This window comes from Lepidochelys kempii, chromosome 4, assembly GCF_965140285.1.
Source record: "Lepidochelys kempii isolate rLepKem1 chromosome 4, rLepKem1.hap1, whole genome shotgun sequence".
Taxonomy (NCBI): domain Eukaryota; kingdom Metazoa; phylum Chordata; order Testudines; family Cheloniidae; genus Lepidochelys; species Lepidochelys kempii.
In genome coordinates this window covers 133,706,583-133,734,576 of record NC_136383.1, presented here as the reverse complement: position 1 = coordinate 133,734,576, position 27,994 = coordinate 133,706,583, and the positions used below count along the sequence as shown (strand labels likewise).

General features: G+C 45.8%; 1 protein-coding gene across 3 annotated transcripts in view; it reads left to right on the top strand.

Annotated features, from left to right (window-relative positions):
- Positions 1-27,608, top strand: part of SMOX (spermine oxidase) — a 109,646-nt gene extending 82,038 nt beyond the window's left edge. For 2 of the 3 annotated variants that reach the window (XM_073342924.2, XM_073342925.2), the window contains exons 4-7: positions 8,366-8,539; positions 11,179-11,878; positions 24,108-24,268; positions 27,167-27,608. In XM_073342924.2, the coding sequence (XP_073199025.1) occupies positions 8,366-8,539; positions 11,179-11,878; positions 24,108-24,268; positions 27,167-27,304 (1,173 nt within the window). In that variant the 3' untranslated portion in view covers positions 27,305-27,608. The remainder of the gene's footprint in view (positions 1-8,365; positions 8,540-11,178; positions 11,879-24,107; positions 24,269-27,166) is intronic. The other variant, XM_073342926.2, reaches the window with a different exon arrangement.
- Positions 27,609-27,994: the final 386 nt, after the last annotated feature.

Sequence of the window (27,994 nt, the reverse complement as noted above, 5' to 3'; positions counted from 1 at the left end):
TGCTGGTGCTAGCCCATCCAAAGTGACAACTCTTTGGTGAGCTTTAGAATTGCAAAAGGTTCTCTCAGCATAAGTTCCATAGGTTATAGCCCAAGGTCCAATATCTGGGTGATCCTGACTGGGACCTCAGTCTTGCTACTCAAACTTCCCCTGAAGAAGCTTAAGCAGATATGAGATAACAGGATCAGGGCCTAAGAGTTCCTTTTATAATTCTCTTGCAGCCTCTTGACAGCAGGTGAATAATAGGTGAAGCATTGTGGCTTTGAAGTAGAACTCCTGTTTCCTCAGCATCACGAATAATCAGCTACATAGATCAGCATAAGGCAACTGCCTATCTCCTGCCATTTACAAGTAGTTTATTAAATACTTCAAAGAGAAATGAGGACAATGATATTACCACATTCACAGTTCATCTAAATGTTAATATTCCCTTTTGATCTTTGAATCAATGAAACATAGTGGCAGACAGGAGCCGTCTGGTTACATTGTTAGTATCTAACAAGATAAAGGTAAACATAGACTACTACAGTCACTATCTTTTCCCAATTCTTTAACAATACAAGTCTACATTTCAAAGCTCTTGTTTATCTAACATGGCTTTGCTAGCTATCTACAAGGAATATCCCTAATTTCCATTTACATACTTTCCTAATATGTCTTTAAAGGTAGAATTTGGGTCATTTAGCCTGCAAGTTGCTTAACCCTTTCTGGCTTAGTGTCGTACCCACTTTTACCCCTTTTAACTTCATTCATCTCCCAGGATGTGGTGTTCATTGCTGGAAAAGGTGTGTTTTATATTGATGTAAAATTCTGGAAGAGACAAGGCACAGGTAGTTTCCACCTTGATGGAGCTAGGTGAGGTAAACCCTGGGTGAAGGGGTGGTGTAGTGTTGACCTTGATTAGCTACCTCAAGGTAAAAACAACAGGGCCTTGTCTCTGTAGGATTTTACACTATTAACAATAATAATGTAAGTACCATAGTGCCTAAGTGCCCCATCTTCAGTTTCAAAACACGCCTATCTTGTGCAGTGAAAACATAGCACAATCGGCCCCACAACAGTGACCCTTTTTCTGGTTACTATAGTTAATGGCCTCAGAGTCAGTCAGCATTCCCCTGTGTGGTGGACGGTTGGTGGGTGAAGGAGCTAGCTGGAGAATGACTAAGTTCTCTTCCCCTCAGGCTCCCACCCTCTGCTGGGCTTTATGCCAGCTCAGGACTAAGCTGTGGTCCCCTGCATCATAGTCTATCGCACTACCATTTGCCTGGCCCACTAGATACCGAGGGCCTGGTTTGTACTGGGGTTACACTAGCATATGACTAGCATGAGACAGTGGTATAAATCAAGCCCTTAGTTTTAAAACCGAGTTAGAAAGAGTGCTTGAGGTGAGTTCCGACAATCCTTAGGAAACTTTTGGATTGAGATGTGCCATCCTGGCCTTCCTAATTCAGCACTGAATAATTTATAAAATTCGCTCTTCAACATCTGATCTCCCGGAGAGACTGCCTCTTTCCCTGTGGGACGCAGCCAAGGTTGCGATGAGTGGAGATGCTGATGCCCTGCCTCTCTCACTCTAATAGAGAAGGGGCTGTTGGCAGGCGCAAGGCTCTGGAATGCCCTTCTGTTCCTAGTCTGAAATAACCCAGATCGGCTGATTTGGGGCACGCAACAGGACCCATTTGTTCTTCTCAGCCTCAGAGAAGAGTTTGGCCAATTCTCCACTCTGCCCTGTTTGCTGGTGTGTTACCGTCTGTATTTAGAGCTGCCCCTTGGTGGAAGGGGTAAGATGACGTTAATATTTGACTTTGGAGTTTTTGCTAATTGGCCTGGTGCTGTCGGACCCTGCAGACATTTGCTTTCTAAATGTGAAGAAAATCAGTAGAATCTTGTACACAGTCCTGTGCATTACATCTTGCCAAGCTCTTTGAAACAAACCTTGCTTGGAGTCTCTTGGGTATGCTTTGGTAGCTATGTGGTAGCAAACATAAAATTAGGTGCTTTTCTATGTCCTGTATTTCAAAAATGCCATTTCCCAGTAACTTTAAATGGAGTCTTGTAAACTCGTTGATGTTATAGTTGTTCTCAGGTTTTTGTCTCCAGAGACCGCCTCAAGGTATCTCCAAATGGATGAATACAGTTCTGTCTCCCCTTTATTAGAAATTTTCACGAAGCTCACAGTCTTGGTTTGACCTTTGTATGGTCATTTACAACAGATTTTGCTCTGTGTGTGTATATATAAAGGACACACTTCCGTTTTTGTGTGTGTGTGCACGCACATTCTTTCCATCCTTAGAAGCATAAATATCCCTTTCCACAAGTAGGTTTAGGAAGCGTGTTCAATCCTAAACTCAGTCAATACTCGCTACATTATTAAAAGGTACTTCATTGTAAGATTCTCTTGGCATTTCCAATCTCGCTTCTTTGCATGTTGCTGCTGAATGAGCTGCCATTCACAAAATCATTTAGCAGTGCAGGCCCGTGCCTGGGGCTCCTTGGTGCTACCATAACAAATACTGATGATGATATTTTCCTGTTGTCTGACCAGCTGGATCACATACTTAAGGAAAAAAAACTCATTTGGTGTTTTCCCCACTGAGGGAGAAATATGTTTTTCTCTTCTTTCCTCTGGTGCCCAGTGAATACTACAATGGACAATGAAAACAAGCCTATGGCTAATTTAGTTTCTGGGCCAAGGGGTAACTGGACTTTAGTACAGCTTTTCTTGTCTTGTGAATGTGTTATCTGCTTATCGTCTGCAATCAGCTTATGAAATTATGCCGAGGCAAGGTCTGCGGCAGCTTTGAGCAGTACTTGTTGGAAGTGGTTAGACCTCAAATCTGTGCCACAGTGTAGGCCCATGAACTGCTGTGTGTTGAAATTCCACAATACTTCTGATGTGGGGGCGGGCGAGAGAGACCATTCCCCCCCCATCCACTGCTAGGGACTCCCAACCTCTCTTGTTTTGAAATCCCTGTGCTTTGGGACAGCTCTGTGCCGCAATCAGTACCCCAGGTCCCTTCTCTTTTCCTGTTTTCTACCGGTTTCCTGATTCTATTCTGTGTTTCTTCCCTTCTTATCATTTCTTTTTTTATGGTTTGGTTTTTTCTGGTACTGCTCCTTCATTTTTTTTTCTCTGCCCCCGGCCCCAGTTCACTTCCTGTCTCCTTTCTCTCTGTCCATGTTTATTAAATAAAACCTCAGACCAACCTGCCCAACAGGGGGCAGTACACAGAGGCAGAAAGGAAACATCCAGCCCCCTCCCCCCGACTTTACTTGAGACATAAAAGATCAGTTTGATATCATAGTCCCCAATGCCGATTGCCATTTTGCCAAACTCATCTGTTTTTTCTTACATGTTTTTAGCAGCTGAATTACTGCACAAATAGCCTGAACTAAAGTTTCAGGTGAGCCATCCTGTGCCTGGAAAAAGGCCATACAGCAACTCCTGCATTAACAACTGCGAGGGTCTCAAGGAAAATACATGGCAAATGTCCGTCCTTCCTTATCTAGGTAGATGCTGAATCCCTGGGCGCTGGAAAACTCCAAAAGCCAGTTGTCTGTAAGTCTGGCCACGTGACAGCAGTCCTCTGAGTTTTGAGGCCAACAGATCCTTTCTCTCCCTCTGCAACCACTGGCTTGTGTTTTGTGTCTCACGCTGCTCACTGGCAGCCAGACCTTTGTAGTGCACCGAGGGACTGGGATAGAACATGGGGCCTAGCAGTGGCCCCTGCAGCTTCTTATTACAAGCCACAGGGATGGGCGTGCCAGGATCCTCCCACCTCTCTTCTGGCTGGGAATTGCAGCTATATGGAAGGTGCAAGGGGCAATTAGTTTTAACCATTTTCCATAATTACTCCTCAACCCTGCTATGTTGAAATCATGAATACCCAGTTGTGTCAGAGAGGTCAGTAGTTTTAATGCAAATACCTTAGATGGGAAAAAATCTTCAACCAGAGATCTTGACTCTCTGCTTATAAAGCACTGTGCTTCCCTGTGGTGCTAGATCAGGGGTGGGCAAACTACGGCCCGCAGGCTGGATCGCTCCCCATGGTGCCGCAGGCCCCGCGCTGCTCTCAGAAGCGGCCAGCACTAGGTCCCTATGGCCGGGGGGAGGGGAAGGGGAAGGCAGAGGGCTCTGTATGTTGCCCTTGCCTCCAGGCACCACCCCCCGCAGCTCGGTCGGGAATGGGGAACTGCGGCCAAAGGGAGCTTCGGAGGCATGGCAAGGTCAGTGCGCGGAGCCCTGTGCCTCTCCCTCCCCCAGGGGCCACGCAGGGAGGTGGTCCGGCCGCTTCCTGGAGCGGCGTGGGGCCAGGGCAGGCAGGCAGGGAGCCTGCCATGGCCCCGGTGTGCGCTGCTGCCACCCCGGAGCCGCTTTAGGTAAGCGGCGCCGGGCCGGAGCCCAAACCCCTCCTGCACCCCGCCCTCCAATTCCCTGCCCTGAGCCCCCTGCCTGCACCTCGCATCCCTCCTGCACCCCAATTCCCTGCCCTGAGCCGCCTGCTGCTCCCCGCACCCTTCCTGCACCCCAATTCCCTGCCCTGAGCCGCCTGCCGCACCCCTCCTGCACTCCAACCCCCTGACCTGAGCCCCCTGCTGCACCCCGCACCCCTCCTGCACCCCAACCTCCTGCCCTAAGCTCCTTCCCACAGTTTGCACCCCTGCCCTGAGCCCCCTCCTGCACCCCAACCCCCTGACCTGAGCCCCCTGCTGCACCCCGCACCCCTCCTGCACCCCAACCTCCTGCCCTAAGCTCCTTCCCACAGTTTGCACCCCTGCCCTGAGCCCCCTCCTGCACCCCAACCCCCTGACCTGAGCCCCCTGCTGCACCCCACACCCCTCCTGCACCCCAACCTCCTGCCCTAAGCTCCTTCCCACAGTTTGCACCCCTGCCCTGAGCCCCCTCCTACACCCCAACCCCCTGACCTGAGCCCCCTGCTGCACCCCGCACCCCTCCTGCACCCTGAGCTCCTTCCCACAGTCTGCACCCCTCCTGCATCCCTGCCCTGAGCCCCCTCCTGCACCCCAACCCCCTTCCCTGAGCCCCCCATACACTTCGCACCCCTCCTCTGCCCCAATACCTTGCCCTGAGCCTGTTCCTGCATGCTGCACCCCTTCCCACACCCCAACCTCCCTCCCGCACCCCAACCCCCTGCCCCAGCCCTGCATACAATTTCCCCAGATGTGGCCCTCGGACCAAAAAGTTTGCCCACCCCTGTGCTAGATAAATGAGAAGGTGGCACAGATTCTAGACAAACAAATTATTCCTGGGATTGGTTGTACTTCTGTGATTTATCTTTAAGGCTTTCCTGCCTGTCTTTGTTCTGGTAAGCTTTTCCTTTGATATGAAGTACCATGAATCACAGTTAAGCAGTTCTTGGAATCATCCAAACAAAAGAACAGGAGTACTTGTGGCACCTTAGAGGCTAACAAATCTATTAGAGCATAAGCTTTCGTGGGCTACAGCTCACTTCATCGGATACATAGAATGGAACATATAGTAAGAAGATATATATATATATATACATATACATACAGAGAACATGAAAATGTGGTATGTATTATTGTGACAAAGCTCCTCCTCTGCCTTGGTGGGTCCTGCGCTTATTGGCAGATTTGCCCACCTCAGAGGTTCACGGCAGCCTGCAGTTTGGCCACTTTCGTGGCTCAAATCTGCCGTTCACTCAGTTAGCTTCACCACTGGCCAGCATGGGGAAAAGGAAGAAGAACAATCCCCACAGTCTCTGCTGATCCATCTAGTGGATCGGGGAACAAGCCAGAGACCTTCCCCTCTGGTGGAACCCACAGTCCAGGTCCACTCCTCCGGTATCAAGTAGGGAGTTGCGGGGATGGAGGGATGGGGGGAACCCGGGCCCGGCTTCTACTCTGGGTTCCAGCCCAGGGCCCTGTGGATTGCAGCTGTCTACAGTGGCTCCTGTAACAGCTGCGTGACAGTTACAACTCCCTGGGCTACTTCCCCATGGCCTCCTCCCAACACCTTCTTTATTCTCACCACAGGACCTCCCTCCTTGTGCCTGAGAATGCTTGTACACCTCAGTCTTCCAGTAGTACGCCTTCTCACTCCCAGCTCCTCGCGCCTCTTGCTCCCAGCTCCTCGCACGCGCATCATAAACTGAAGTGAGCTCCTTTTTAAACCCAGGTGCCCTGATTAGGCTGCCTTAATTGATTCTAGCAGCTTCTTGATTGGCTGCAGGTGTTCTAATCAGCCTGTCTGCCTTAATTGTTTCCAGAAAGTTCCTGATTGTTCTGGAATCTTCCCTATTACCATACCCAGAGAAAAGGGACCTACTTAACCTGGGGCTAATATATCTGCCTTCTATCACTCTCCTGTAGCCATCTGGCCTGACCCTGTCACAATATATATCTCTTCTTACTATATGTTCCATTCTATGCATCCGATGAAGTGAGCTGTAGCTCACCAAAGCTTATGCTCAGATAAATTTGTTAGTCTCTAAGGTGCCACAAGGTTCTTTTTGTGGATACAGACTAACACGGTTGCTATTCTGAAACCAAACAAAAGGCTTGATTATTTCAGACGCGCACAAGTGGTTGGTGGTGATGATTGTGTTTAATAACAGCTCCCTCCTCACCAACAGTAACAATGACACAACTTGTTGGGTCATCTCGGATGAAACACCTTCTCCAAAAAAAGAATTCTAACTTGATATATTTTGATGAGATTACAGGGTTGGTCGATAAAGGTGATAGTGTTGAAGTGATGTACTTAGATTCCTGTAATGCATTTGACTTGGTACTGCATGACATTTTGATGAAAAAATTAGAAAGTTATTAAATTGACATGGAACACATTAAATGGATTAAAAGCTGGCTAACTGATAGGTCTCAAAATGTAACTATAAATGGGGAATCGTCGTCAAACAGGTGTGTTTCTAGGGGGTTCCTGCAGAGATCAGTTCTTGGCCCTACGCTATTTAACATTTTTATCAGTGATGTGAAAGAAGACGTAAAATCATCACTGATAGAGTTTGCAGATGACACAAAAATGCGGGGATTGGTAAATGATGAAGAGCATGGGTCATCATTATAGAGCGATCTGAATTGCTTGGTAAGCTGGGCAGAAGCAAACAAAATGCGTTTTAATACAGCTAAATGTAAATGTATACATCTAGGAACAAAGAATGTAGGCCATACTTTCAGGATGGGGGATTTTATCTGGGGACACTGTGACTCTGACAGAGATTTGGGGGTTGTGGATAATCATCTGAACATGGGACATGCTGAACAGTGAAATATAGTGGCCAAAAAGGCTAATGCAGCCCTTGGATGCATACATGGGAATTTTGAGTAGGAGTTGAGAAGTTATTTTACCTCAATTTGGCACTGGTGCGACCAGTGCTGGAATCCTGTGTCCAATTCAGGTGCTCACAATTCAAGAAGGATGTTGCTACATTGGAGAGGGTTCAGAGAAGAGCCATGACAATGATTAAAGGATTAGAAAACCTGCCTTTATAGTGGTAAGCACTGCCTAAGGAGGGTGTCAGACATGGGGTCTACACCCAAGAGCATGCCTGAGAGACCCATAGCTAGGTATGGTGACCAGTCACTGTCCGGACCCAGGGGGCTTAGAAGCGTGTGGGAGTGAGTGGATGGATCCACTCACAGCAGACCAGTGTCCGTCCAAAGCATGTGACAGGGCCAGGTTGTGACCGTCTGAGAAACACAAAATCAGAAATAGCAAACCCAGTCACTCTCCCTACAAAAGAAGCCATTTCCCTAAACCAAACATTCTCCAACTCCATTTGCACCCTAACAAAAATCCAAACTTCAACCCTGCCTGTACAGAAATAGTATTCGGGCATAGGTGCTCTCTGGTCTGCAACCATTAGAAGGCAACTGGGCCACAGACACAGTAACAATATTGATACTGTAGCTTGAATAGCAGGATTTAGCCACTTGAGGGTGCCTTGATTGCACAAGAAGCTCTGTCCCTTCCTCCAGTGGAAGGTAATGGTGAAACTCCCATATTTTGGGAGGACTGACAGACATAGTGTGTTCCGAAATGACCTGCCTAAAATGTTCTCCGGTAGCTAGCGTTCTTCCAGTTTGTCTTTGACCCTCTGGTTTCCTATCTTCTGCTGACTGGTAGAGCTGTGGGTGCATCCTGTGAAGGACAAAATGTGATAAAATAAATTCCTAAAGCCCTCTGGTAACTTTTAGGCTTGAGCCTCCTGCTATGGAATTTGTTCCCCCACACAGTGGGGTGGCTTGAGCATACCGATCCTGGGCGAAGAGGAGTACGCACATTGCTCAGGGCTTGGATTCTGCACACTCAAGCTACTTATTGTGAGTGACTCTCTCCCTCTTTCGGTCCTGTCTCTGGCAGGTCTATAACCTGACTCAGGAGTTCTTTCAACGTGGTAAACCAGTCAATGCTGAGAGCCAGAATAGTGTGGGCGTCTTCACACGGGATGTGGTGCGCAAACGTGTGAAAGCCGATCCAGATGACTCGGAGACCACCAGGAGGCTAAAACTAGCCATGATCCAGCAATATCTTAAGGTATGTTTAAAAAGGCAGCTCAATCATAGGACATTAGAAACCTGGCTAAGACTTACATCCCATCACTAGGGAATTACTTATATTTGTCGTTTTTGCAGCTGGGATATTTCTGGTTCGTATATTACATTTTTCTCATAAGCTGGACATCTCCACAATGGGTTGGCAAGTTCTGAGATGTCTCATCAGTTCAGTTAAATTCTTCTGTGTGGTGTTATAACATTAAATCCTCTATCCTACCACTTACCAACCAAAGACAGCCTAATGCCAGCTCCATTTAGAAACGGATACCTTTTTGCCCCATACCTTGGACTGTGTGCTGCAGGCAGTGTGTCCTTTATCCCCTTTTGCCTTTCTCCAGAGCTTGGAAACCAGGAAAATTGACTCTGATAATACAATGCTGTTGGGGTAGTCCCTGCAAAATAAATCTCAAAGCATCTTAACATTCATTTGAAAGGGGAGAAAGAATCAAAGCAAAGGTAAACTGTGTTCATTAGTACCTCCATGCTACTTGCCAGGTAGATCCTGCCTTCTATATATTCTATCTTGAGACTGGGACTTGTGCAGCACCAAGCACTTAACACAGAATAAACGTTAATAATAATCGGGCAGTTTTTGTACTTTGAAATTGTAAGGTGAATTAAAGGCTTATGAAGAAAGGCAGGGATGCCACACGCACAACACTCTGGCCCAGTAGGTAAGTATACGTATCCACAGTTTACGTATGGGAAACTGAGGCAAAGGGAGACCTAAGGTCACACAGGGAGTCTGAAAGCTGCTGTGACACTCTTCCCTCTGAGTCATTATTGAATCAGTAATAGCCACTTGTGGTCATTAAAGAACCCAGGGCCTTTCTGGTAAGAAAATGGGTGTTAACTCTGGTGTCTTGGCCAAATTCTAATCTGGATAGTTGCATTTTGCCTCCCCAAGATTGCTTCTGTAATTTTGGTGCGGAATCATTGTAATAACTTGCTTTTATTTATTTAGATTTGACAAAATGTTTCAACCATAGCCAGAACAACTTATACAACTGCTACCTATCCTCTAGCCCCAGACTGCAGATTGTCCCATAACCAGGGAAAGGAGAAGAGCAGAGGCCATCAGGGACCTCATTCTGCCAGCCTAATTGAGTTGATAGGCGTTCAGATATTACACCGATGAGTTGGCACCCCTGGAAAACTTCAGGATAGATAAAGCACCTGTCGTTCTAAGTAGTGTACAGTAAATTAAATACAAAAAAGGACAAATTCCCAATATAAATGATATAAACATTTACTGTATTACTATATCTCTGAAAGTTGTCAACGCTCTTTGGGTCTTTCAGGATGGATTATAAAATTATGGCAGACTCTGAGTGGGAGTTGGGCAGCACTTGCTGCAGGTGACATGTACTTAGGGAAAAGGCATGTTTAACTTTTTAGGCTTAGATCTTGCAGCTGAACCCACACTGGTGTCTCCATGCCTGTGCAAAGCCCACTGACGGCACTTAGCAGGTGCAGGGCCACAGGCTGTATTTTCTTCAAGGCACTTACCATATCCTCTCTGCCTGTAAAGTGCTTAGCACTGACTGTGTGTCTGGCATCCCAGTCCACCTGAGCATGCAGACAGTGTCTTGCAGTAACTAGGAATGCAAAGCACAGTGTGTGGATACCCCATGCTGAGAGGAGGCTGGGTCTGCCAGGCTTATAAACTGCACTTGAAAAGCCTAGGTAATAGGCTAAAAGGTGAGATGGATCATTGTAATTTTCATAACTACATAAAACGTTGGCGAAAACGGTCACAGATGTGGAGATCAGATCCAGAAATTAGAAACCTAGAAAGAGAAGGTGGGAAGGATATAGGGCCACCATTCCCCAGGCACCACTGGAAACTGACAACAAAAAGGCAGGCCTAACATCCTGCCCTGAAACAGTGGGATCAATGCTAGCAATAGCTGTGCTTACCAGTTTTGATGGGGGTCCCCAAACTCTAGGCTTTGCTAATCAAAGTACACATAAGATTGATCCTCCCAACCTCACCATGTCTTCCCTTCCCACATGGTCACTGGAACACGTCCTCTCAGCTGTAGATCATTAGCTAGTTGAATACTAATGTTTATGGCATGCTGAGATCTACCTCCGAGGGGGTGGCTTTGAAACCCTTTTGTTCTACTAATGTCTCCTTATGGAATGGGAATCTCTGTCAACATCGGCTAGTGAAAAAAGTGTTTAAATAAGCATGGCATCAGCCTCAGTTTGAGCAGCACATCATAGCTGATCCATGTTCAGCACCCCACCCCTTCTCTAGCAGAAAAGTTCAATGGGATTTTTACGTGATCAAAAGTGGCCAGGGCCTTGGTCCAACATCATGCAGAAGATTTGAACTTCCCAGCAGTGTTGTAACCCATACAGCCATGCTGGGGCATGAGAGTACTATAGCAGAACACACTCAGTTGGTCCTTAGAGAGAGAGAGAGAGAGTTGGTAGGCAGTATAACAAGTGATCTGTTTTGTCTAGCTCTTTGGTTCCCCGGTGCCATATCGGTAAACGTCAGTGTGGCCTACTGCAAGGAACTGGGACTCAGGACTCCTGGGTTCTATTCCTGTCTCTGCCACTAACTTGCACTATTCTGTCTGTACCATGGTTTTGTGTTGCTTTCACTAGGTGGAGAGCTGTGAGAGCAGCTCCCATAGCATGGACGAGGTCTCGCTCAGCGAATTCGGAGAATGGACTGAAATCCCTGGGGCCCATCATGTCATTCCTTGTGGCTTTATCAAGATTGTGGAGATCCTGGCCCATTCCATACCAGAGTCGGTCATCCAGCTCCGCAAGCCGGTCAAGTGCATCCACTGGAACCAATCGGTCAGCAAGGAGATTGAGCGTGTGGCCGACCACAACAGCGACCGCCCCGAGGAGGACCAGGGCTACCATGTCCTTGTGGAGTGCGAGGATTGCGAGTTCATCCTCGCCGACCATGTCATTGTGACCGTATCGCTGGGGGTCCTGAAGAAGTACCATGAGAGCATGTTCCACCCTGGCCTGCCTGAGGAGAAGGTGATGGCCATTCAGAAACTGGGCATTAGCACCACCGACAAAATCTTCCTGGAGTTTGAAGAGCCCTTCTGGAGTCCTGAATGCAACAGCATCCAGTTCGTCTGGGAGGATGAGGCGGAGAGTGAGAGTTTGACTTACCCTGAGGAGTTGTGGTACAAGAAGATCTGCAGCTTTGATGTCCTCTACCCACCGGAGCGGTATGGCTATGTGTTGAGTGGCTGGATCTGCGGGGAGGAGGCTTTGATCATGGAGAAGTACGACGATGAAACTGTGGCAGAGACGTGCACTGAGATGCTGCGTAAATTTACAGGTCAGCAATGCTCTCGTTCCTTTTGTTGGTGGAGAAGAAAGGGGGGACCAAGAGGAAGGAAATGCAATGAAGTAGTCAGTAGCTCCTTGGCTTTTTGTTCCTTTTGAAAGGATGTGCAAATGCTTTAGAAGCATCTGCTGCAGAGACGCACTCGATGTACTTGTCCAAGTGCCACTGCTCTAAAGGCTTGAGTGTGTTTTGAGACTCATTTATATAGAGATGATGATGATGAACTGGAGCACACTACATCAAATGGTGGGTTGAGTGCAATCAGACTCCAAATGCTTTTTAAAAAAATTCTCCAATATCATTTTATCAGCTTTAACAGTTACAGCGACGCACTGGCAGTCAGGATTCCCGGGGCCAGATCCTCAGCTGGTGTAAATCAGCATAGCTCCATTAAAGACAATGGAGTTACGCCAGTTGAGACCAGCTGAGAGTCTGACATTTGGATTCTGTCTCTGACTCCCACTCACTGCACATGTAAGTCACATGGGACTAAATTTTCAAAGATGAGCCACCCGGGGCCTCACTTTTTCAGAGGCTCTGAGCACACTTCAGTTCAATGTTAGGTGCCAGTAGTTTACAGCAGTGAAAATCAGGGAGCACCCAAAAATGAAGGCACCCCAAATTAGTGACCTTTTAAAAATTCAGGCTGTAACAAGTCTATTTGTCATTTCTGCTTTACCTGTCTAGCTTAACTGAGGGAAGGGCTATGTTTGTGAGGTGTAGTTCATTCATGCTGAAAAGCTCCGTGAGGTCCTCAGAGGAAGGGTGCTGTATAATTATGCAAATCATCACCGAGTCAGTGTGTTTCTAGTGGGGATGCCCAGTGATCAGTTCTTGGCTTGATGCTATTTAACATTTTTATCAGTGACCTGGAAGAAAACAAAATCCTCACTGATAAAGTTTTCAGATGGCTCAAAAATTTGGGGACTGGTAAATAATGAAGAGCTCAGCTCATTGTTATATAGCAGGGATCAGCAACCTTTGGCACGCGGCCCATCAGGGAAATCCGCTGCCGGGCAGGGACAGTTTATTTACCTGAAGTATCCTCAGGTTTGGCCGATCACAGCTTCCACTGACCACAGTTCACCGTTCCAGGCCAATGTTGGCTGGGGGAAGTGGTGGCCAGCACATCCCTCAGCCCGCGCCACTTCCTGCAGCCCCCATTGGTCTGGAATGGCGAACCACGGCCAGTAGAAGCTGTGATCGTCCAAACCTGCAGACGCTGCAGGTAAACAGACAGTCCTGGCCCGCCAGCGAATTTCCCTGACAGGCCACGTGCCAAAGGTTGCCAATCCCTGTTATATAGAGTGATGTGGATTGCTTGGTAAGCTGAGCACAACCAAACAATATGTATTTCAATACAGTTAAATGTAAACATATGCCTCTAGGAATAAAGAATGCAAGCCATACAATCCCCCATGGGGGATTCTATTTCAGGAAGCAGTGACTCTGAAAAAGATTCGGGGGCCACGGTGGCTGATCAGCTGAACTTGGACTCGCTGGGTGATGCTGTGGTCTAGAGGGTTAATGTGATCCTAGGATGTGTAAACAGGGGAATCTCGAGTAGAGAGGTTATTTTACCTCTCTATTTGGCACTGATGCAACCACTGCTGGAATACTGTATCCAGTTCTTGTGTCCACAGTTGAGGAATAATGTTGATAAATGGAAGAGGTTTCAGAGAAGAGCCATGCAAAAGATTAAAGGATTAGAAAACATGCTTTACAGTGATAGACTCAGGGAGCTCAACCTGCTTAGCTTAACAAAGAGAATCATAGCATATCAGGGTTGGAAGGGACCTCAGGAGGTCATCTAGTCCAACCCCCTACTCAAAGCAGGACCAATCCCCAACTAAATTATCCCAGCCAGAGCTTTGTCAAGCCTGACCTTAAAAACTTCTAAGGAAGGAGATTCCAATACCTGCCTAGGTAACTCATTCCAGTGCTTCACCACCCTCCTAGTGAAAAAGTTTTTCCTAATATCCAACCTAAACCTCCCCCACTGCAACTTGAGACCATTACTCCTTGTTCTGTCATCTGCTACCATTGAGAACAGTCTAGATCCATCCTCTTTGGAACCCCCTTTCAGGTAGTTGAAAGCAGCTATCAAATGCCCTCTCATTCTTCTCTTCTGCAGACTAAACAATCCCAGTTCCCTCAGCCTCTCCTCATAAGTCATGTGTTCCAGACCCCTAATCATTTTTGTTGCCCTCTGCTGGACTCTTTCCAATTTTTCCACATCCTTCTTGTAGTGTGGGGCCCAAAACTGGACACAGTACTCCAGATGAGGCCTCACCAATGTCGAATAAAGGGGAATGATCACGTCCCTTGATCTGCTTGCAGTGCTCCTACTTATACAGCCCAAAATGCCATTGGCCTTCTTGGCAACAAGGGCACACTGTTGACTCATATCCAGCTTCTCGTCCACTGTAACCCCTAGGTCCTTTTCTGCAGAACTGCTGCCTAGCACTCGGTCCCTAGTCTGTAGCGGTGCATGGGATTCTTCCATCCTAAGGGCAGGACTCTGCATTTGTCTTTGTTGAACCTCATCAGATTTCTTTTGGCCCAATCCTCTAATTTGTCTAGGTCCCTCTGTATCCTATCCCTACCCTCCAGCATATCTACCACTCCTCCCAGAAGGTTAAGGGATGTCTTGATTACAGTCTATAAGTAGCTACATGGGGAAAAATTTGATAATGGGTCTTCCGTCTAGCAAACAAAGGTATAACATGATCCAATGACTAGAAGATGAAGGTAGGCAACTTCAGAGGGGAAATGAGGCATAAATTTTTAACGGTGAGGGTAATTAACCACTGGAACAATTTACCAAGGGAGGTGGTGGATTCTCCATCACTGGCAATTTTTAAATCAAGATTGGATGTTTTTCTAAAAGCTCTGCTCTAGAAATTTTCTGAGGGAAATTCCATGGCCTTGTTATACAAGAGATCAGATTAGATTATCACAGTGGTCCCTTCTAGACTTGGAATCTTTGCAGAAATGAAGACCAAAGCTTTGTACTGTCTTGGTCCAAGGATTTTCGGTTTTAAGGACTACTCCATACTGGATTATAATTTTTTTTAAAAAGAGGTGCTATCAAAGATGAGAAATCTTTCTATGCTTCCAGAAGCTTCCCTCTTATTATTGACATATTCGTATCCACACATCCATCCCATGCTATCCAAACCTTACTTTCTGATTCACTTCCATCATGTCTCCCTGTTCTATTGACCCCCCAGACATTTGAATATATTTTGTGTTTTCACATGGTATGAACCGTCAGGTTTCTGCTGTGCATACCAGCCAATCATGGTTTACAGCTTAGCTAAAGGAAGATGACAAGTTAGCAAAGTTCTCTTACCTGTCTCTTGGCTATGAACAATACTGAGATCTTGGGCAATGATAGTTGGATCAGCTATGTTGATGAGTACTTGCCAATTGTTTGCTGCCATTCAAGAGGCAAATAATAGCTTCTTGTGGATGTAGCCTCACTTGAACATGTAGACACAGAGTCTAATCTCCTGGGGTAGAGACCAGGGGTGAAATCCTGGCCTCATTGAAGTCCATGGCAAAACTCCTCTGGACTTCATTCAGACTAGGATTTTGCCCCATGTCTCCTCTTTAGTTTTTTACATCATGGAGTACCCTCTCACCATTCATATAATAGACTATTTAGCGGAAAAGGATAGCTGTTACTCTTTTCTCTTTTTAAATCCCTGGCTGGAGACCTTCTCCAACACTTCCTGTGAGGACATTCAGAATGTATTTAACAATACAGATTTGACTTAAATTTTACTGATGGTCAGGATTTATTATTCCTCAAGATAAATATTGGCCTAGACTTCCTCTGTCAATACTTATCCCTCTAGTCATCAAGCTTCAGCTCCAGTGCCATTACGTGCATGCACACACATTCATCAACAGGAGTTGAATTGGGACCTAAATCTGGATACCCACTCCGATGTAAATCAATAGCTGTTAACTCTAATAATAAGTGGGACTTGTTAGTGACCATAACAGGACAGAAGTTAACTGATGACTTAGTTGCTTTAGTTTGCAAGTACTGCAGCACATTCTCTTGGCCAGTGGTTTGTTGCTGGTTGAGCCACCAGGATACCTCAGAGCCATTTCTGGCAGTAGATTAAATTCATGTGGTAACTTTAAGAAGAAAAGGAGGACTTGTGGCACCTTAGAGGCTAACAAATTTATTTGAGCATACGCTTTTGGATGCATCCGATGAAGTGAGCTGTAGCTCACGAAAGCTTATGCTCAAATAAATTTGTTAGTCTCTAAGGTGCCACAAGTCCTCCTTTTCTTTTTGCGGATACACACTAACACGGCTGCTACTCTTTAACTTTAAGAGAAATCTATGACCTTTTGCTCAGCAGTCTGAAAGTTCACATGGCAAGAAACATTTCTCACCATGCACAGCATTAAGAACAGTCATGTGTGGTACTGGAAAATACTATGCCATTAAATAGGGATTTAAAGCTACATTGCCTCCCTGAAATGGGGTGTTATCATCACCACTTCCTTCTTCTCCTCTTCGACTCCATCTGCAGCCAAAACTGCCTTAAGCACAAGCAAGACAAAGATCCTGCTTGGGGCCCAGTGTAGCCTGAGCAACTCATTATTTATTTCCCACCTCCATCTGTTTAGACTAGGGGAAAAATGCTTACAAGGCTCAATTTTCCATCCTCGGGACCTTCGAATTGCGAGGTTAATCCAGTCTGAACTCCACTCCACTGCATTCCACTCTTCTCCTCTTGTTCCCATCCCAGCCTCCACTGAGATTATAAACAAGAGTGCAGTGGTACCTTAAAAACATCCATATACATTGAATTGAAATTGCTGTCCTTACTATTTACAGCAGGTCAGCTCCAACCTTCCATAAAGACCAGAGAAGGCTCTCTTCTTAACAACAAGTTGTCTTAGTGCTCCATGATGATGCTTTCCAAATCTTAGAAATAATCTTGATTGCCATTGTTCCTCCTATTCAAAACTGTTGAGCTTCTTTTTCTAAATTATTTTATTCAATGGGAACTAAATTCTTTAGCCTTCCTCCTCTGCTACTTTGAACCTACCCTCTTACAAATAAGGTTAGTCACGGAACTCTCTCTCCTCCCCCTCCCTCATTTTTTCAGGGAAAAATAGTTTGAAATTGTATCTTCTGTGTTCACTACAGTTGCTGTTCCAGATGATACAATACCTGCTCAGTGTCCATCAGGTTCCTCAGCCATCCCAGCTGTAACCCATCTTTGTGCTGTGTAGTGATCTAATCCTGGGTCAGAATCTCTGGTTAAATTTGCCAGGTATCTAACTCAAATCTCCACATCCAAACTGATCTCCTCCCTCTCAGGCACTCATCACTGCAGAGAAAAGAGGGTTCCTGGAGCATTTCCATTATGCCTTGTGTCCAGTTTCACCGGTGCAATTCATTCCCCCCAAGCAAGTCTTTTTATCTGCGGGAAAGTTTTTCACAATGCTCATAGCTATTCTTCCACACCTCCCTGGGATAATGAGGAATTTTTTTCATTTGTGTGTGCTGGGTGAATTTTGGTGCTCCAGATCCATACTTGGATAGCTAACTAAGCAGCCTGAGCTCCCACAGCCACTGTTCAAGCTCCCCCTTTTCACAGTCAAACCACTTATTCGGGTGCTTCAGACACCCAAGTCTGGAGATTTTGGCCTTCACCACTCTGTGTCTGTTTAAAATGACTGCACCCCTCTGTAAGGTGGGTGCAATACTTCCCTGTCTCACAGGAGAGTTGAGAGACATAATCAGTGTTTTGAGATGCTCAGAGGAAAATGCTTTATAAGTCCAAATGATTATTACTATTGCAGGAAGTGGGACTACTTGTGCGCTAACTCAGAACTTGCCACCAGCAATCTAGAAATAACCATAATCATAGAATCATAGAATATCAGGGTTGGAAGGGACCTCAGGAGGTCATCTAGTCCAACCCCCTGCTCAAAGCAGGACCGATCCCCAATTAAATCATCCCAGCCAGGGCTTTGTCAAGTTTTTGACCTTAAAAACTTCTAAGGAAGGCGATTCTACCACCTCCCTAAGTAACGCATTCCAGTATTTCACCACCCTCCTAGTGAAAAAGATTTTCCTAATATCCAACCAAAATATCCCCCACTGCAACTTGAGACCATTACTCCTTGTTCTGTCATCAGCACTGAGAACAGTCTAGATCCATCCTCTTTGGAACCCCCTTTCAGGTAGTTGAAAGCAGCTATCAAATCCCCTCTCATTCTTCTCTTCTGCAGACTAAACATCCCCAGTTCCCTCAGCCTCTCCTCATAAGTCATGTGTTCCAGTCCCCTAATCATTTTTGTTGCCCTCTGCTGGACTCTTTCTAATTTTTCCACATCCTTCTTGTAGTGTGGGGCCCAAAACTGGACACAGTACTCCAGATGAGACCTCACCAGTGTCGAATAGAGGGGAACGATCACGTCCCTCGATCTGCTGGCAGTGCCCCTACATATACATCCCAAAATGCCACTGGCCTTCTTGGCAACAAGGGCACACTGTTGACTCATATCCAGCTTCTCGTCCACTGTAACCCCTAGGTCCTTTTCTGCAGAACTGCTGCCAAGCCATTTGGTCCCTAGTCTGTAGCGGTGCATTGGATTCTTCTGTCCTAAGTGCAGGACTCTGCACTTGTCCTTGTTGAACCTCATCAGATTTCTTTTGGCCCAATCCTCCAATTCGTCTAGGTCCCTCTGTATCCTATCCCTACCCTCCAGCGTATCTACCTCTCCTCCCAGTTTAGTGTCATCTGGAAACTTGCTGAGGGTGCAATCCACACCATCCTCCAGATCATTTATGAAGATATTGAACAAAACCGGCCCCAGGACCGACCCTTGGGGCACTCCACTTGATACCGGCTGCCAGCTAGATATGGAGCCATTGATCACTACCCGTTGAGCCTGACAATCTAGCCAGCTTTCTGTCCACCTTATAGTCCATTCATCCAGCCCATACTTCTTTAACTTGCTGGCAAGAATACTGTGGGAGACCGTGTCAAAAGCTTTGCTAAAGTCAAGGAACAGGAAATCCTCTGGTCCATCAGGCCCCACTATGAATGCTGTTGATTTTTATACCTCTGGGTAGCTTTCACATGGGGGTGGGCATGGAGGGACAGTGTGGTGCTATCTCCAGAATACAGGAGCCCTTAGGACTTCCCTCTTCAGCTGTACATTTAAGTTACAGGCTCTGGTCCAGTGCCCATTGAAGTCAGTAGGACTCTTCCCATTGATTTCAGTGGGTGTTGGATCAGGCCCGTGTTCTATTATTTTAGGCTCAGCATAATTGTACTCTTGGTATGCTTCTTGGAGGAGGAGAGGAGATGATCTGCCTCTGGACGCTTAAATTTCACATGCAAGTGAGTAATGGAGTGGAGAGTAGTGGATTATCTATATTTGCTGTGAAAGCCCTCTAGATTTTGCTGGCCTGAGAACCATTGACAATTTCAGGAATTCACAACTGGGTGTCTGAATAATGTAGTGTCCTCTAAATCTGATTAAAATAGGGTGCCTCTAGCCCATGGGCCTAGTATGCCTGCTGTATTTGGGGTAGGAGGCCGCTCCAGCCAGGCCAATAGGGGTGTGTGGGAGGCGGGCGGAGACATGTTCTCTCTCTCTCGCTCCCCACTTTCGCTGGCTCTCTTCCCCCTCCTGGAGTGGTGGGCACTGTGGGGGTTGTGCACTACCTGGGTTGCCGGTGCTGGGGGGGCAGCTTAACGGGGGAGCCCTGGAGGCTGATGCTGTCTGCTGTGCTGACCTGAGTGCGGGAGCTGCGGCCACTCTGGCACCAGCTGTTGCAGCTAGACTGGATGCTGCCATTTTCTGGTGCCTCCCGGTGCTGCTGTGGCCACCTTCCTGCCGGGGCGGCTGCTGCTGCTGCCGCCGCCGAGGGGACACCTCATGCCGGGCTCCCGCTTCCCCACTGCACCGCACAGAGACATGCGGCAGCGTGGGGCCCACCAGGACCACCAAACAACCAGCACCCTGGGCTGCTGGTGGACAAGGAGGAGAAAGTTGGAGGTCAGGGAGCTGCTAGCAGGGGCCCAGCTAGGTGCATTAAGTTAAATGCACTGATCCTTGCCCCCTGACCACGGCGCCTCCCTATAAGGCTGGCAACGCTCCTCCCCCCCTCAACTACACCCATGCTCTAGACAGTCTGAGGCCTTGTACTCATTACGGTGTTGGCTAAGTTCTCAGTGTTAAGAATTTGTATTTCTGGGAGCCTATGGCCAAGGCACTCACTCAGCCATGCAGCGTTTTTCTAATGCTGATGCGTGCTGTATTAAATTTGTGCCCTCCCTGTGAATTGTGCTTTGTTCTTTCTGCATCATACATGCTTCAGCTTTTAGACTTCCACATTTTCACAATGTTTGCAAGTGCAAAATCTAAAATAAATGTTCAGCTGTGCTCATACTTTTCAGTTTAACTTTTGGTTAGGGTTTTAACATTACTGGACTTCCTGCAATAATGTACAACGCTCATGGAGTTCCAAAAGATATTCAAAGCTACAGCTGAAAAGCTCGACCCCTCAGTCTTCAGGAACACTTGGATCCTCGTCTGTATTTCGTGGGTGGCTCCTAACTCTACAATGGACCAAACTAAGGGCTTGATATAAAGCCCATGGTGTGAATGAGGCTTTCCGTAGACTACACTGAGTCCTAAATCCCCAGATCAGAACACCACCCAACTTTTGGAGGAAGTTAGCTCTAGACCCATTTTTCTAGGAGGAACTGATCCAAAGGAAGTACATCAGCTCTGCCTACTCACTCTTAAGCAAGTTACAAGGCTGACTGACGCTGCAAAACACACAGGCAAAACTCCACTCGATTTCAGTGGGAGTTACTTATGTGTATGCACACACATTCATCCCTCACCAGGCCCTAAAACTATGATACCCTGGTTTGTGTACTGTAAATCCACATATCCTTGCCTCATAACTAGTAGTATGAAAACAGAATAAAGAGAGGCTGGTTTGGGTTCCATGGATTCCCCCTCCATAGATTCAGAAATATGAACCCTGGTGGTATAATAATGGGTACACTCTGTGACGCTTCCCAGGAGTACTCGGGGTGGGGAGTCACCTCGCTACCACCTGCCCTGAGCATGAGGAAGCCTTGTCTGTGCCTTCCCGGGGTCTACGCCCAGACCCACCAGCCACAGGCAGCATGAGCACTCTCAGCCTAACCAGGCTCTGTCGTCCCTTTGCAGGTTAGTGATAGATACACGCCAGTCCCTGAGTTCTCTGAGCATCCGCTGGAGTATCCAGCCCCGGATCCAGTGCACACTCACGGAATTCGCAGATCCACTGCTCCCCAGGGAACAGCATGCACCAGACTATCAGTGTTACCTCAGGATCACCACTCCACTTAACACACGGCATTTAGATTTGTTTATTTGACAAGGAACAGTGATTGGAGAAGAAGCAAGTAGGATTAATAGAAAGAAATGATTAGATATAAAATAAAATCGTAACACACATTCTGGAGCCTAATCTCATAACTAGCAAGTTGTCCTCCTGTTAAATAACGTGTTGTTCACCCAAAGTCCTTCTCACAGTGTTTTTCAACTGGATGGCTGAACACCTCCCTTTTGTAAGACCAAGCCCGCTGCTGGCTTGTCTCCCCAGATGGAGGATGCCAGGGTGTCTCTCAGCACCCCTCCATGTAAGAGACAAGTCCTTTGCTCTTCATCTGTAAACTGGTTTCTCCCCCTGCTGTTCACTTCTTCCAATTAATTTCTTCTGAAGTCCCCACAATCTTCTCTAGCATTTGACTCAGTATGCAAACAGACTCCTGTTGTAAAACACACAATACACAAAGGTCAGCCAAGCATTTAAGAACATAATTTGCAGTATATATACACGTCTCCTTACATATTATCCACTCATACATTTTGCAAAGATTAGGATGACCAGTGTGACACAGGCTTTCAGTAGAGACCTGAAGTGATACTTTTTGGTGGAGTGGTATGTAAATACCACACCCAGGGTATACCTCTAACCCTTATGCATCCCTCTGCCAGTTGGCATCAAGAGGTTCTAGGGTCACACACTCCTATGTTAACAATAGCCAAAGTCTTTGTACAACCGTCATCTCTCTATTTGAATAGCCCATCTGTGATCCTTTCTTAGGGGTTTCCACATCCACATCAGTGCATTTATTTGATCTGTGGACAAACAGAAGCAGCCAGAATATCCAACTATCTACAAAAAAATGTTATATGAGTATCCTGTTAGATGAGTTTCTTGACAGATTTTCCGCTGAGTTTTGCTTCCCTGCCAGGTTGAGGTAGCATTCCTAACAGGTTTTCTTCCTCTCCAAGGGAGCACTGCAACATTGTGGCTTGCGGAGTTTGTCTTGCATGTTCTCATTTCCCCTCAAATGGAGCCTCCCTCTGTCTGTCTGTGCAGTGCAGTGACTGGCCAGATGGAAGTTAAAGACACCATAGGATTTCTATTGCAAGTTGAGGGATAGTCTGTTTCTTGACCAGCATTCCCCACTCCCCACAATTTCTCACCCCAAATGTAACAGGTTTCTTATATTTAAAGTGGCATGAATGCTTCAGTTAAATGCATAATAGATACTACTGTTTATCTACACCTCCACTGTACGCTGCCCTCCGACTTACGCAATCGTTCCATTCTGGAAAGCCTTGCATAACTCGAATTTGGCGTAAGTCGGAAACGTATATCTGTATGTTACGCAAAAATTTCTGCAACTCGAAAATCCTATTTCTGGCATATGGAAATTTTTCCGTAAGTGCAAATTTGCGTAAGTTGGGTCTTGCATAACCCGGGGAGTGTCTGTACTGCGAAGAGGCGGATGGTCTGAGCACAAGCACAGGGCTGAGAGTAAGGAGGTCTCAGATCTGCATTTGGCTCTGCCGCAGATACTTCGGTATGACCACGGGCAAGTCACTTTATCTCTCTGTGTTTCAGTTTCCAGTTAGTGATATCGGAATGATGCTGCTTCAATCACAGGAGGACTGAAGCTAAACTCATTAGGGTACTTTTGAAGATCTTCAAAAAGGAAATACAAAGTTGTTTTTTTCACAAGTATCCAAGTCATTGCTTTATTAAGCACACTGATTTTATACAACTGCCATTCAGGCTAGAGATACCCCAAACTCTCTTCATTTCACAAATTCAGTAGCTCCCTGGCTTCTGCATACTCCCCAAGAGCCTCTGAATGATCTCTTTCTAATTTCTGTCCCTGCTTTTGTATGATTCTCAATTTAAAATTCAGTACTTGTAAGGGCAACGTCATGTTCCCAGTGTTATCAACTTTTTATTATTGTTCTGTTATGTATTGATGCCTGCACCTAAAGGCCTCTGGGCACCTTGACAATATAAAATGAGAACATGCACCCTTTACAATGTGAGGGCAACAAAGGCTCATTTCTAACCACCTCCTCTTATTTGGGTTGGCACTGCACAATACATTGTGTGACTTTTGTGTAAGTGCTTTGGAATGTGCTCTGTAAGAAGACTTTAGAGTACAACAGTATTTGCATTGTGTTATGGCACTTACTATATGTTCTCTTGGGCTTATGCTCAACCTTTTAAAAATAAACTGTGACAGCAATTTCCTTGACAAATCTGATATCTGAAAATGTGGCTTCCTATTTCTGCACAGCTCAGACACTTCTCAGGCTTTTCATTTCAAACCCAAGTCATTGCCTGGAACCATTGCTGGTCCTGCTCCTAATTTTCCTGGAAGAACATATTTTTAATTCCTTTGTTTTATCCTTGAAATTTTACTAAAACCTACAGATGGCTGCGTACATGTTCCTTGACTGTGCAGGTTGAAGAATAAAGGTCTTGCTTATTTGTCCATCTATACTATACATCAGTTCAATAATGCCACGATGTCACAACATACACTTCTGTGAAGGAACTTTCTGTTGTATGCCCACCTAATATTCTTCCAGCGTTGTAAGCATACAAGGGGTGAGCTGTAACCAGAGGAATAACCATCCCCTGTCCTCAAGAGAACTATTTTAGGCTTGTTACATATGGTTGTCAGGCTCACTATGGTTAGGCATTTATAGTTGTATTTTAAAAATGTGAAGAAATAACTAACTGCGTGGGCAGGTTGCTGAGCTCCCCAGTGGTCGCATCCCATGCCTTTGGCACATCGATGTTGTAGCCGCTTTTCTCTGGACTGTGTTTTCTCCTTTGGTTTTGACCCAGGGAATCCAAACATTCCGAAACCTCGCCGCATCCTGCGGTCTTCATGGGGCAGCAATCCCAACTTCCGAGGATCCTATTCTTACACCCAGGTTGGGTCTAGCGGGGCTGATGTGGAGAAACTTGCTAAGCCACTGCCTTATACGGAAAGCTCCAAGACGGTTGTAAGTATTGAACACTAGGATGGAGAGAGAGATAGGTTGGCTATGACTTTATTAAGGGGAGTTGCTATTTTCCAGCTCGCTAGATTCCATGGTTTGTAGCCTACTTTTGGTACAATATTTATACTGATCTGTGCGTGCCTCCACTCTCCTCTCCTTGCAGTTCTTTGTTTCTTTTACCTACTGGAAATCTGCCCTCAAATATTTTAAACCTGTTCTTGGGATGATTTTATTCAGAGAGGTTTTGCCTCCCTGCTTCACCTGCCTGTTCTTTTTACTACTGCTTTTGGGGGTGGCTTGGGGAAATTGAAGACAGAGAAGCACCTTCGGACGTTTGCTCCCCATCAGCCAGGGCAGACACCTGTAAAAGAGAATCTCAGGTTGGTCATGATTGGCTGATGTGTTTTTAAACACTACTGTCTCTGTCTATGCTAGATGCAAAGTCCTGTTTGAAATTGTGGGTGTTACAATAGCGATAGTTTATTCATTTTAAAACACAACCTTTTTTTCATAGGTTTCATAGCAGCAGCCGTGTTAGTCTGTATTCGCAAAAAGAACAGGAGGACTTGTGGCACCTTAGAGACTAACAAATTTATTTGAGCATAAGCTTTCGTGAGCTATAGCTCACTTCATCGGATGCATTCAGTGGAAAGCTTATGCTCAAATAAATTGGTTAGTCTCTAAGGTGCCACAAGTCCTCCTTTTTCTTTTTTTCATCGTGTTCCTGGGAAGCAGTGACTCTGAAAAACATTTGGGGGTCATGCTGGCTGTGCTCCCCAGTGTGGTGCTGTGACCAAAAGAGCTAAAGTGATCCTGGAGGCATAAACAGGGGAATCTTGAGGAGGAGCAGAGAGGTTATTTTACCTCTGGATTTGGTTCAGTGCAAACGCTGCTAGAATCCTGTGTCCAGTTCTGGTGCCCACAATTCAAGAAGGATGTTGATACATTGGAGAGGGTTCAGAGAAAAGCCACAAGAATGATTAAAGGATTAGAAAAAAAAAACTATGCCTTATAGGCTCAAAGAACTCAATCTATCTAGGTTAACAAAGAGAAGGTTAAGGGGTGACTTGATTACAGTATCTACATGGAGAACAAATAATAGTAATAATAATAATAATAATAAAGGGCACTTCAGTCTAATAGAGAAAGATGTAACATGATCCTAAGGCTGGAAATTGAGCTAGACAAATTCAGACTGGAAGTAAGGTGTAAATTTTTAACAGTTAGGTTAATGAACCATTGGAGACCGGTTATTTTTGAATGAGGAGAGGATGTCTGTCTGAAAGCTCTGCTCTTGGAATTATGTTAGGGAAGTTCCATGGCCTGTGTATACAGGAGGTCAGATCTAGATGATTACAGTGGTCCCGTCTGGCCTTAGAATCTGTACATCTATGAATGAGTGTTAAACATGGCCTCAGTTGTGACTTATCCTGAGGGCTAATTCAGAATATGCCAGAGCAGTGTATGGAGAACTCCTTCTGTGGCTGGGCTAGTACACTAAAGAGATCCTGCCCCTTGTTGTGAAGCTCATGCATTGGGAGTTCAAGTCTGTGTGATAAAATGGTCTTCTCAGGCAGTCCTAGTTGTTTGACTGTAGCGATAAGAAGACATGTGATGTGTTAGCTATGTCTGTGCAATTTCCCAGGCTACTTGCTTTGTCTCAGGGTCTAGGCCCCCTTCCTAGAGAGATGATGACTTGTCAGACAACAAGGATGCAGAAGAATTGGAAAGAGTCCAGCGGAGAGCAACAAAAATGATTAGGGGACTGGAACACATGACTTATGAGGAGAGGCTGAGGGAACTGAGATTATTCAGTCTGCAGAAGAGAAGAATGAGGGAGATTTGATAGCTGCTTTCAACTACCTGAAAGGGGGTTCCAAAGAGGATGGATCTAGACTGTTCTCAGTGGTAGCAGATAACACAACAAGGAATAATGGTCTCAAGTTGCAGTGGGGGAGGTTTAGGTTGGATATTAGGAAAAACTTTTTCACTAGAAGGGTGGTGAAGCACTGGAATGGGTTACCTAGGGAAGTGGTGGAATCTCCTTCCTTAGAAGTTTTTAAGGCCAGGCTGGACAAAGCCCTGGCTGGGATGATTTAGTTGGGGATTGGTCCTGCTTTGAGCAGGAGGTTGGACTAGATGACCTCCTGAGGTCCCTTCCAACCCTGATATTCTATGATTCTATGAATCCGACTTCTGTGATCTTGTCTCTTCTTTTGGCTATACATTTTTGTATGATTGTGAGGGGCAGAGGTGCCTATTAAAAGGGGTAGTTGAGATTTTGAATAATTTAAATTCTGTGAACATCTCTACTTCCTGTGGAATTCACCACTTTGAAGCCCATGAAGCCTTTTCCTCTTTCATATCTCTCATGTGTGGGGGAATTTAATTAATAAAATCTCTGGATGAACCAGAGCTTTTTCATATGTGGTCCCCTTAACAAGCACATAGATACTGTGGTGAGAGATGCTATAAAATCGAGAGAGATGCCACTATTCTCTAAGTCCGGGAATCTGGTGGCTTTGGGATGTATCTTGTCAAACTGGGAAAAATTAAACGTAACCCTCAAAAAGAATACAGTGAACATGGCATCGTGTGAGATGAAAGAAGCAGAAATTGAATCCGTGGAGAAGGTAAAACTTTCAAACCTCCTCTTGTGTAGATGTGCTGCAATGGGATAAAAAATGATTTGCACCAGTACAGCTGCACTGGTGTATCCGTGCCCTCAGAGGATGGTACTAGACAGTCCCTCTAGCCAGTACATATTTGGCACTCACAACTGCATATAGCTGTGACACATCTCTTTGGGGTGTAGAAGGGCAATAGACTGTTTGACTCTTTCCTGGAGCTGTGATGGATGGAACTCTGCAACTTCCACTGACTTTCTTATCTCATCTCCAGCCTATGCAGGTGATGTTTTCGGGGGAGGCCACTCATAGGAAGTATTATTCCACTACCCATGGTGCTTTGCTTTCTGGCCAGAGAGAGGCTGCTCACCTCATTGAAATGTACCAAGACCTCTTACAATGCAGGAACTGAAAGGCTTAATGTTTGAGAAGGAACCACTAACTCGTGATACCTTTTACAGTTGTGTGTAGGTTTTTTTAAATTAATAGTAGAACGATTTTTATCTTTTTATATAAAAAAGCCCTAACTGTTTAAAAACATAGTCACCTGTAGCTTATTTCCATTACTGGATTGTTAACAGAGGAGGGTGCTCTTTCTGTATGGTAAACTTTTTGTGTATGTATGTGTGTCATTTCAATTGCACTCTCAGTGCCTCTTCAATTTTTTTCTGTATTGTAAGTGCCTTCTCTTCTAAAATAAATGTTGTAATAAAATATCTGAGTGGTCTGGTACATCCTGTGCACTTGTTTGGGAGCTTCTGCTCAATACCTTATTTTTCTCTTTCCAAAAAGCTATAACAAGGTATGGATTTCTGTTCCTTGCCATGAGATTTTGAATAGCAGGGGTCTTTTCTCTTAAGGTGTGTCTTCACTGCAGAGTTAACTTGGGTGATTGGCACAGCTTAGCCTAGGCCAGGTGTGAGCAGTCACACTGCAAAGCCCTGCCCAAGTTATTGTGTCTTCACTGGTGTAGCGCTTCCATTGGACTTCTGGGGGCATATCCCATGGGTTTTTGTGCTGCAGTAAGTTGAGCTGCTCTATGATTTTTCCAGTGAATTGTGGGAGAACTTGTCTGTCCTTCTGGGCACACAGGGGGAATTGT